We start from the raw sequence: 12,138 nt of genomic DNA, 5'->3' as shown, positions 1-12,138 counted from the left end.
TTGAAGCAATCCAAATAAATTGTGTTTCTTTCTCTCTTCTTATCATGCACCCACCTTACCATCCACCTCCACCATCCATCATTCACTACCGCACAAACACTAGACACGTTTGCAAAACTAAACGTTTGCAATGATGTAAGTTAAAGTAGGTAAAACAACTTTAGCCAATATCTATTTGGGTTATGTGCTCAAATTTCCTGGGATCAAAGAAAACGTTAGTATTCATGTGCAAACTAAAAATCACGTCTCAGGCTGCATTATGAAAGTTATTTCGGGTTTATCAACTGTACCAATGTCTCAACTCTACTTTAGGCTACCACTGTCGGTGGTGCAATAAATGACTCGAGAAGGTCTTCTAAATTAATTATTCCTTGTCGGGTGGATCGGTAGCGCTCATACAAGAACTCATCATGATGGAAAAATGGATCTTCTTGGCGGTCGCAAAGAACTCTTACTACGCTAATCAAACTATGACTCCTTGTCAATGGGATCCCTCCTTTTGGCGTGGGTGTGGCAAGTTTAGCCAGCTAAACTTTGCTTAGCCTGCCCTGGAGCAGGCTAGGGCTAAGCGATTAATTACCATGGAAATTGAGCAAAAGTTGCTTCGGCGAATCCGCTAAAGCGGTGTTGTCTTTTTTTAGCCTGGAGTTTAGCTCGCTAAACCGCTTAGCGAGTGTCGGCGAATAGTACCCAGGTATAAATATACTTGACTTAATTGGTCACCTGACTCACTAATGAGCAGGTGAAAACAGAAAATGGCGTAAACATGAAGTTAACAAAGAAGCACATTTACACACCGCAGCTAAAGAGTCTTTCTTGGTGGCGACCTCTAGAGGCCCGAAGGTCCCAAATCTACCTATTTTGGGGGGCTTTAGTCCATCCAATTTCCAATGATACAGGGTAAACCCAAGGAACAATGGGAAGGCTATTGTAGTGTTTCCATTGCCTATGCAACACACTCAGGGTGTGGTGTAGGAACTGCCATTGTTTTCTCACTGCTTTTAATCACCAAATTGAATCCTGGTGTCAACATAAAACGTTAGCATGACCACCTTCTCAGCTGAAATTTTAAGTACTTGTGACGATTTTGGTTGTTCTTTAATAGGTTACAGCTTAACCTAGTTTACAGTTTAGAGGATTATTTTAAGTTTAAGAGGTAGCTAGAATAATACTTGATTGCATAGGCTACTTAGCGTTCTTGGGTCTCGTATTTCTGTATTATCATAATTGTCTGGTTACATCCCTGACTGTCACAACACCAAAACACTAGAGGTATTTCAACTGGCAAAACAGTCTTTTTATGAGGACCAAAGCTGCAACACACTTTTTTCGACAGTATTTTCCTCTCAAACCTCTTAGACATGAAGCTACACTTATTGCAAAAATTCATATTAGTTCAATAGTCATGGAACAGTGTTTTATTATTTAAAGGATGTTTCCATTATTTATTGTTTATTTGTATACACCAACATATAAGATATGATACGCCATCACCAGAAATGAAAAGAAGACAGAAGGGATTATTATCAGCAGATTAAACATTAGACATTTCTTTGGTGTATTGCAATGCAAATAGTACTATATTAATCAAAATTGTAGGTAATCTTAACAAAATTATGTCTCTTTTCAGTAAGAAGGACCAAATACAGACACAAACTCTTGCAGTTTGCCCTATGGTCATTGTTATTGTGGAGCTTTGGGTCAGACTATTACAGGCTTCTTCACTCAATGCCTTTGGCTTTGAGTTCTTCTCGCACTCTCTTCATATAGTCATCATCTGGGTAGCCAAACCTAGAAAAGAATCAAAAGTAACATTAGTGCTAAACAACGTTACGTTTTTGGCTGTTTTCTAAAACATAAGGTAAATGTTAAGATGAATAAGACAGCCTCGACAGGACTACACAGCTACAGTTGGTCTTTCTGTATATAAATTCAACACTGTTAAACCATTTCTGTATTCTAGAAAATGCTTGGTATCTTATGTATTGAGTTTAAATGCTGAAGACCTTTGGTGGGCAGTATCACAGCATCTATTTGATTGAATCCCCTACCTTTGTGGTCCTCCATATATGGAGGTTTTGTGATGGATGTCGTTCCAGGTAACACAGTCATCCTGGCCGCTGGTACGTGAGGTGCCCACAGTAAATATTAATCTCTGGTCAAATGCCCTTTTCAGTAGTGCAAGTATCTCCCTCCCTTCCTTGTTGTCTGGTAGGTAAGCTGTTCTACGTGCACCTTGAAATGTCCGACCTGGCTTGGGATGCTTGCTCTGCAAAAAAGATTGAACAAAATTGAGAGCGCAATTATAGTTTCATATTGATGTATTGAACCTTTATTGCTGTATTCTAACTGACTACTTTTCTGGTATGCTACCTGGTTTCTGCGTTACTCTGGGAAGATTAACTACAGACAAATAAACAACCTCCCTTACCGACTGATTCCCACTTGGAATATTATAGTCAATGATGATGGTGCCACATCCTCCAAACCCAGGAACGGAGGGCCTCTCACTGCGATCATTCATTGTTCCATCAGGCTGGTCTCCTTCTACTTTACCAAACACGTCTTTACACACTGGGCAGGTGGCACCCATACTTTCCACTGATCGTCTCAGGCAGTCCTTACAGAAAGAATGCCCACAGGACAGCTTCTCCTCATTGTTAAAGTCATCCATGCAAATGGGACACTTATCTTCTTCTCCACCTCCATCTTTTCCTCCAGGAGGTGCTCTGTGATCGTTATTTGGTCCTCCTGTTGAACCTTCTCCTTTCCTCCATTCATATGCGTTCGTTTCCTTCCTTCCTGCTCCTCCTGGTTTTTGATTCTCTCCATACACACTACTGCTGGTTGCTCCATTCACTGATGATCCGCTAGCTGCATACCCTTTTCCTCCTTTCTCCCATTGATTTTCTCCATACACATTACTGCTGGTTGCTCCATCCATTGATGATCGGCTAGCTCCTCTTTCTCCTTCCCATGCTGATTCATTGCCATATGGTGTCAAGAACTCAGCATCTTGCTCATATCCAAGCATGTCCTTGTGTTTTTTATCAAAGACAGTTCCATCAAGCTTCTTCTCTATTTCTTTTACTGCAAAACGTAGATGATCTGGAAGGCCAATCATCATCCAGGCTCCACCGGTACCAGAACCTTCCACAACAGCAAGAGATGGGTTCTGTTTACGGATGGCACTTAGATGCACTTTAACACTCTCTGTTTGGGTGTGAGATGTGTTTTGCAAAGGACAGCTCATAGTTGTCGTGACAACCTTTTGATAAAGAGACATCAGTGCCCTGAGAGCATTCACTTCAAGATTGACTATTTGAATCCCAGTGGACTGAGCGCTGACAGTTACATTACCAGAAACACCAAATGTTTTCTTGTCATCACCAAAGTCAACACCAAATTTGTTCTTGAGATCCTTAATTTGCTTCTTGAACGCATTCTTCATGAGCTCCCAATGGGTATCACTAATGCACAGGCCATTGGATAAGAGAGGGTCCTTGATGTTCATCTCAATAGTTTTGGGTCCATTCCATCTAGATTCTCCATGGGGATTCTTGTTTCGGTCCTTGTCCCAATGTACCTCAGGTCTCTCTGATCTTGGATCATCCTTGTTAGCCGGCTGATTCAGCAGTCTCTGCGCTGCGTCTAAATAATCAGGTGGCCCTAGCAGGATGCAGTTTTGGGCAGACACAGTAAGCATGAGTTTGTCATCAAAACGCTGAACCAACTCCAACGCCGCACTGGGTACAGGAACATTTACTGATGAATTATTAGCACATTTTCTGAAAAGGTCGATGAATTCATCAGTAGCATCTGTGGATGACTCGTTGGTGGCTCCACTGGTCTCAACTGTAACACACACATCAGCTTTGATTGTCACTCCATGTTTCTCTTCAATTTGTTCTATTTCCTTCCTTTGCATCTGATTCAAGTACCAATACTGAAACAGTGGCACCCTCATAGGCTCTCTACTGGTCTCCATCTGGTTGGGGTGGGTGTGTATAGACACAGAGTTGGTATTTCTTGATACTGGCTGTCCAATAACTTCCTTGAATTCCTTGTAGAATTCTTCCACCTCTTCAAAGGTCCCTTTCACTGTGAGAGTATGACTCCCTGTTTTGTGTTGTGCAAATTTGTGCAGAAGTTTCTTCTCAAGCTGAATTTCAAACTTCTGCACATCCACAACAGCACTCACGGTCATTGGGATCTGTAAAAAAACTGGAGGCTCATCTACCGACACTGGAGGCTCATCTGCTGACACTGGAGGCTTATCTACTGACACTTTCTGTCTGAAGTACACAGTGGCATTTTCATTCATATCCTTGAATTTCAGTAATGTTGACTTCATGTTCAACAGCATTTCACAGGCTGAAATAAATTATTAAACTATTAATATATCTGACCTTATGAAAAAAAGACCAATGACATACTCAGAATATAAAACCACTGGACAAGAGCATATTTTCTTACCTGATGAAGGGCTTATTACAATCTTGGCTAAAAATGGAGCGTCCAATTTATATAGATTGCAGACCTCAATCCTTTGTTCAGTCCCCTTAAAGTTTGTGTTGAAGAAGGACTGCAGGGTCTTGTATAACATCATCTCCCATTTAGGTGGCTGTTTTTTTCCTTCCCATTCTATTTCCACAAGGACTGCTGCAACATCCTGGGGTTCAGACAGCTGCTGGTTTTGCATCTCATCCTCTGATGGTTTCTATTTGAAAATAATTAAGTTATTAAACAGTCAAGAGGACCTGGGACCTGATCTGGTATAGGACCCAACACCAAATTAACTAAACTAAGGCATGTATTTCATTCAAAAGTCAATCTGAGCCATTTACTCATGTATAATTAAACACTGACTATGAGTGTGTATTATACACGCCATGTCCAAGTGATATTTGTCCTTTAAAGCATAAATAAGGAGTTTTGTTCGGAAAACTAGCAAGCTAACTACCTAAAAGGCATGCAAAAGCCTTGCAAACACCACCAACAGTTTTGACACTGATAGTAGCTTGCCAACACACTGTCTTTTCGCAGTATACCTGGCAATGTCATGCTGTGAAAGCTTTTCTTCCATTTTTGCACGGTATTCCAGCCCAGTATACAGAACTACATAGGGCATATCCTGGATGGCTAGTGGGAAAGACACAGGTGTTTATCTGTCCTTCACATGACAATATGCTATCAAAATTAATTTGAGGATGGTACCAAAACAAGTTGCCTATGAAACCATACCTCAAAAAGTGTAAAATTGTTGCATAGTGTTGAAAAAAAATAGAAAAAAAAAAATAGTGTCTGGGACTCACTGCAGAGAAATGCCAAGTTAATCTAAACTTGGATAACTAACTTTGTAACATATTGTATACTGTATAGTCCACTAAAGCAGTATGCAGGAAATTAGCACTTTTTGAAGTGTGTTCATGTTAACAGTAGGCAGTCATGTGAAGGACAGATAAACACAACTGTCACCATGCACTATGTTATTCTGAAGTGTGGGTCATAAAATGTAAGAAAAGCTTCCACAACAGAACAGCACCAACTTTATCGCCAAAAGCAGAGATCATATCACATCTATTTCCATCCCACTGCAAGTCTCTGGTCTGAGCACAGAAAAGTAAGAGACTTCTCTGACCGTTTCATCCTGGTCCTGGGACCTCTGGCGTGGGAACATCTGCTGTGACGTCGGGTCTTTAGCCCCATCATAGCGTCCTCCTGAAAACCCAATCAGATTTGCTGCCGGTCCTGGAGACTGGACTTGTTGCATTTGCGTCTGACCCTGAGTTAAACATTCAAATACAGTATTAATGAAGTAGAACTAGATCACAACCAGATCATGACCATACGGCTGTAATGGCTGTGATTCTGTCTGCACTGAAGGATAACTGGGATGTCCTTGGAACAAGATGCCCTGTTGCTGGAGGGTATAGCTTGATTTCAAAACTAATACTAATTATGAAACAGGAATAAACTACAAAGGTCTACAGATTGTATTATTTTTATTACTATTATTATTCTCGTAAGCCTACTAATCTTTTAATTTATTTTAACTATTTTCTTGGTCGTCAGCAAAAAGGAGGCAGGCTGAAAACTGCTAGTTCATAGTATTCTTCAAACAGTCCCGTATATGTACATCAAAGTGCTGTGCAATTTCCTGTTAATGTACATCACAGTGCTGTGCTTCTTCCTGTTAATCACAGTGCTGTCCTACTTCCTGTACAGTACATCACAGTGCTGTGCGACTTCCTGTTAATGTACATCACAGTGCTGTGCGACTTCCCAAACTACATCATTGTACTTACTTACCCATGTATCTCGACTGGGTTGTGATGTATAGGTTGCAGATGTATCTCCACTGGGCTGATGCCCAAGATGCTGTGATGAACAGGGTGCTGATGGGCCTTTCAAAGGCTGCTGAGTTATGGCAGGTGCCATTTCATTTGAGCGAAAACCCTGAGAGAGTAAAGTATTTAAGTGCTGCAAGTTTATAGCTGTGACTTTCAGGTGATCATTGTGAATTCACGAGAAGTCAAGGCACAAAAAGGCCATTTTATATGGCTCTCACATTGATGAGTACTGCCATGTTATCATGACTAAAACCATTACTTAGAGCAGCTATGTCTCATTCTTAACCTTAGCTGTAATTAAACAAGTTTCAGACAAATATTCTTATACTATCCTTATACTAACCTGTGCAGCCTGATTACTCAATTTATGTTTACTACAGCAGGTCTGGGATTATGCAGGGCTATAGGCACCCACACAGAGCTGTCTCAACAAACTGATAAGACTTCTGGCACCCCCTGAACATACAAACTCTATACAAAAATCTGTTATTTTACCTCAGGTTTTGTAGCATTTTTGGGTTCATCGCTGTGATTCTGTGTCTGTGTTGCTGTCCTATCTACAGACACAGATGAGGATCCTGTGGCGAGGAGTGTCCCTATGGCGGAGACCTGCTGGAGAATGAAATGGTAATGCTAGGCATCAATGGAATATAGAGACTAAAGGAAATTATTACTGTTCTGCAGCCTTAAAGTTAGGTGTGCTTTCTGGCACCTTATAAATACAATTAAATAATGAAACACATTGTATCCTACTTGACCATTATAAAAGTGTATCAATTTCTACATCATATCCGCACAATTTTAACAATTTGACAATTTGGACCAACCTGGTCCCTCGGGCCGGCAGGTATGACCGTGTCCTCCATAGACCTATAAATGTCTATGGTGTCCCCATCAACACTCATCCCCATGTCCTGTGTTTGGAATAGATAAATGATAGACTGTTAACATGTGCCACACATGTGCCTGTTGGTAGATGGGGGTGTGGCTCGTGTCTTTCCAACAGGTTCAGAGATTCTGATAATCTGGTCTGTCTGGCTTATGACACTTCTGGAATGTGAATCTTTTCCTTAAGTGAGTGATACGAATACAAAATGTTACGCATGTAGAGATGGAAGGCACCCAGTTGGAAAGAACACCAGACCAGACCAGTTGTTTTAGTTTTTTTGAGAAAACAATTTTCCTTTCTCAAGGCATATATTTTTGTGAAGGCCAGCTGGAGAAGCAGGAGTCTTCTCTGACCGTTTCATCCTGGTCTTCGGGCCTCTGACGTGAGAGCATCTGCTGTGACGTCGGGCCTTTAGCCCCATCACGCCATCCTCCTGGAAACCCCGTCGTATTTGCTGCCGGTCCTGGAGACTGGACTTGTTGCATTTGCGTCTGACCCTGAGTTAAACATTCAAAACACAGCATTAATGAAGAAGCCTTATATACATTTCATCTCTTGTACTTGTGGAAATAATGTTTTTCTACTGTCACTGACAAATAAACATTAGAAACAGCATCAAATGTTGAGATGTGCTCTTCAGATGCAGGGGCTTTAGCGCATCTACTTGTACAAAAGTAGATGAGACCATTCAAATGGATTAATGTTCAAAACTAAAACTAATTATGAAACATGAATACATATTTATTTTAAAGGGTAGACCTACTACAAAGGTCTACAGATTGTATTATTATTATTATTATTATTTATGAGCCATGACCTCACATATAATTAAACACTGACTATCAGTGCATGAGTGTTTATTATACACCTCATATATTTAATGGCATTGAAACCTATCAAAATGCTTTTGAGAAAATAATTTCAATTTCTCAAGGCATACATATGTTTGAGGGCCAGCTACATATATATAATTTACAATGGCTTTAAGTTCAAGTACAGCAACTAATGACTAATGACTGAAACTTTTTACTGTTCACAATAATCTTTGTGTGAACTAAAGTTACAACGCATTTAGAACCTGATGACCAACATCCTCTAAAATGAATTAGTCAGTAACTATTGTTTACAGTAACCTAAAAAACAAATGCTTTCATGCATGTGATAGAGATTATTTCCAAACACAGTTAATGACTTAAGAATATAATAATCAAGTGACTTGTATTAATATATTCCTTGTATGAATCATGTGATTATGAAAGCAGGAGCATGGCTTTTCTCTCTGTGTGTGCAACTAGAATATAAGGTGCCACTTAGTCTGCATACGGACAAGAGCATGTTTAGACCAGAGGAGATAAGAAAGGAACTGTGCTTCTTCCGACCTTGTGCAAAATTGCCATCCTTGCAGGACAGGGAACCTCAGACGTGAAAAATCCACCACGTGGTTACCCCAGCTGAAAGCTAAACTTCTGTTCTGACTATATAAACCTTGTGCGATTTGGGTGGGTTTATCACTGCCTTCACTTTCAGCCTTGTGCTGGGAGGGGAGCCCGATTGCAATTGTTGTTGTTGTTGTTTGTTTAATAAATATACTTACATGCAGCTCCGGAGTCCTGAAGTAACTAGGGTGAATTTTCACCTATCAGCATGTATGTATATGGAACCCATGGCTGTATAGTGAAGCACTTGAACTTATCAGAGATCAAAGAGCAACAGTAAAGGATCAACAGCAACAACAAACTTTGACTCCACACTGAGTCTGACGGCTGATTTACTTCCTCGTGTGTCTCAAAAAAAATCCTCATGACAATAGGCCTACAACAATGTACTTGAATGCCTGATGGTGGTTTTCAAGTCAAATAGAAAATATTCTATATCATATTGTGTGTGTTTACTGACTGTCTTTCAAAGCTAGGCTACTCACATTGCTTCCTGGCGTGGGATCAATGTCCATTGGTGTCCCCTCGTCCATTTTTACCTGTTGTGTTCCAACCTATGCAGAGAATATATTTAAATCTCGTAGTTTTAGCAAAGACATGCCCATCGAAGTATTCTTTCCCTTCTCTTCTGGAAGCGTCCTGGAAGATTATATTTCAATGACTGTCCAAATAGGAATAGTTTTGAACTTCAATGTTGTATTTGTTTTTGTCACATTTAAGTTAATTCATCTGCGCAAAACGAGATGAATCACTTTCGTTTCGGTGGCTGAATTAAGCGACGAAGTTAAGGTCGTTCTGACGACAATCCTGAGAAACAAATTATTTGAATCCGTCTGCTTCTGTATGCCTATGACCATTAGCCTAAATTAATCGTAGGTTATATGACGTTTTCGTCAGGATACTCTGTTGGATTAAGACTGTTGTTTACACTGCAGCCAAACACAACCGTGTGCATTTTGAGCTAGTTGCATGCAGAGTTGCATGGTAGCCCATTTCTTAGGCTAAACAGTTGGCTACTTTTTACTGACTTTCAGGATACCGCAGTTCTTTCTTAAAGACTGACAGCCTACACAACAACTCCAAACTCGGGATATTTAGAACAAGGTCACAAAAGTCGATAAGAAATGTACTTACTCCTTTTCTTTCTTACGACTCTCTAGGTTGTCAGCTTCGGGCTCTTTTGATTCCGGTTGGGGTATATATAGTTTCCTTATCTGTTCATTGAAAACGAAACTGAAAGGTTGGTCACAATGAATGTTTCACGCCTTTACACGGTCATGGTGAACATATGTGTTCAGCCAGGGATAGCAACACGGTCATTAGACACATGCACTTTACAACTAAATCTACAGCTAAAAGGTTATAAGACTACTACACTATTGTCTGAAGCCAAACAAATGGCACTGTAATGGGCGTTCTGTCTCTTACTCCAACTAAGTCTGGAGTAGTTGAGTACCCCCTTTTTTAGAAAATCAGACATGGAGTGTTATAAAAGGTTGGGACCCTAGAAATGATATTTAGGAACTTAAAGAATCACAACCTGGGTATAAAACCTTGTCAATTCACTACTGGAAATATACAGGGTGGGTTCAAACAATGTAACCCGTAGGCCTGTTAACTCGCATATGTTGCCGATCACGCTGGAATGATCAAATTCGTCCACGTCATCGTCATTACTTGTCATAAAAACAAACAAAACGCGGTAGTATCTGTCAAGACTTCCCAAATATTTCCCAAAGTAACCACTAGATGGAGTCAAGTTGTTATTTTATTGTTGCTATGCTATGTCTACGTCGACAGCAGGGAAATATATCACCGACGGAGGAGCTTACGCTAGCGAAGTACAGTTGCATCTCAATACATTAGAATATCATCAAAAAGTTGAATTATTTCAGTAATTCTATTCAAAAAGTGAAACTCATATTTTATATATGTTCATTACACACAGACTGATATATTTCAAGTGATTATTTCTTTTAAATTTGATGATTATAACTGACAGCTAATTAAAACCCCAAATTCAGTATCTCAGAAAATTAGAACATTACTGAAGACCAATAGAAAAAAGGATTTTTAACACAGAAATGTTGGACTACTGAAAAGTATGAACATGTACAGCACTTACTTGGTCGGGGCTCCTTTTGCATGAATTGCTGCAGCAATGCGGCGTGGCATGAAGGCAATCAGTCTGTGGCACTGCTGAGGTCTTATGGAAGACCAGGTTGCTCTGATGGTGGCCTTCAGCTCTTCTGCGTTGTTGGGTCTGTTGTCTCACAACTTCCTTTTCACAATACACTATAGAATCTATGGGTTTTAGGTCAGGCGAGTTTGCTGGCCAATCAAGCTATTGGTCCTTATACCATGGTCCTTAACCCAGGTACTGGTACCTCTGGAAGTGTGTGCAGGTGCCAAGACCTGATGGAAAATGACAACCGCATCTCCATAGGATGGTCAGCAGAGGGAAGCATCAAGTGCTCTTAAACTTCCTGGTAGACGGCTGTGCTGACCTTGGACCTGAGAAAACACAATGGACTAACACCAGCAAATGACATGGCACCCCAAACCATCACTCACTGTGGAAACTTTACACTGGACCTCAAGCAACTTGGATCCTGTGCCTCTCCTCTCTTTCTCCAGACTCTGGGACCTTGATTTCCAAATGAAATGCAAAATTGACTTTCATCTGAAAAGAGAACTTTGGACCACTGAGCAACAGTGCAGTCCTTTTTGTCCATAGCCCAGGTGAGACGCCTCTGACGTTGTCTCCGGTTCAAGAGTGGCTTGACACAGGAATGCGACAGTTGGAGCCCATGTCCTGGATACGTTTGTGTGTGTAGGCTCTTGAAGCACTGACTCCAGCTGCAGTCCACTCCTTGTGAATCTCCCTTGAATGGGCTTTGTTTCACAATCCTCTCAAAGATGTGGTTATCCCTGTTGCTTGTGCACCTTTTTCTACCACATTTTTTCCTTCCATTCAACTTCCCATTAATGTGCTTGGATACAGCACTCTGTAAACAGCCAGCTTCTTTAGCAATGACCTTTTGTGTCTTACCCTCCTTGTGCAGGGTGTCGATGATCGTCTTCTGGGCAAATGTCAAGTCAGCCGGCTTCCCCATGATTGTGTAGCCTACTGAACTAGACTGAGAGACCATTAAAAGGCTCAGGAAGCCTTTGCCGGTGTTTTGAGTTAATTAGATGATTAGAGTGTGACACCATGAGTCTTCAATATTGAACTTTTTCACAATATTCTAATTTTCTGAGATACTGAATTTTGGGTTTTCATTAGCTGTCAGTTATAATAATCAAAATTAAAAGAAATAAACACTTGAAATAGATCAGTCTGTGTGTAAACAATCTATATAATATATGAGTTTCACTTTTTGAATAGAATTACTGAAATAAATCAACTTTTTGATGATATTCTAATTTATTGAGATGCACCTGTATTTCAAAATAGATA

At 40.4% G+C, this 12,138-nt stretch overlaps 1 protein-coding gene across 1 annotated transcript; it reads right to left on the bottom strand.

The window, feature by feature from the left end:
- Positions 1 to 1,443: 1,443 nt before the first annotated feature.
- Positions 1,444 to 9,975, bottom strand: LOC308371849 (uncharacterized protein). The gene is made up of 11 exons (XM_080846850.1): positions 9,813 to 9,975; positions 9,164 to 9,232; positions 7,596 to 7,739; positions 7,181 to 7,267; positions 6,849 to 6,965; positions 6,313 to 6,459; positions 5,642 to 5,785; positions 4,477 to 4,720; positions 2,432 to 4,374; positions 2,052 to 2,269; positions 1,444 to 1,791 (listed from the first exon to the last, which is right to left on the bottom strand). Exons 2-11 carry the CDS (start codon positions 9,209 to 9,211, stop codon positions 1,722 to 1,724), a joined length of 3,162 nt encoding a protein of 1,053 aa, XP_080702976.1. The 5' UTR covers positions 9,212 to 9,232; positions 9,813 to 9,975; the 3' UTR covers positions 1,444 to 1,721.
- Positions 9,976 to 12,138: the final 2,163 nt, after the last annotated feature.

This window comes from Sprattus sprattus (genome assembly GCF_963457725.1).
Source record: "Sprattus sprattus genome assembly, chromosome: 10".
NCBI lineage: Eukaryota > Metazoa > Chordata > Actinopteri > Clupeiformes > Clupeidae > Sprattus > Sprattus sprattus.
The sequence above is the reverse complement of the archived record's forward strand: the minus strand, read 5'-3'. Positions and strand labels throughout refer to the sequence as shown.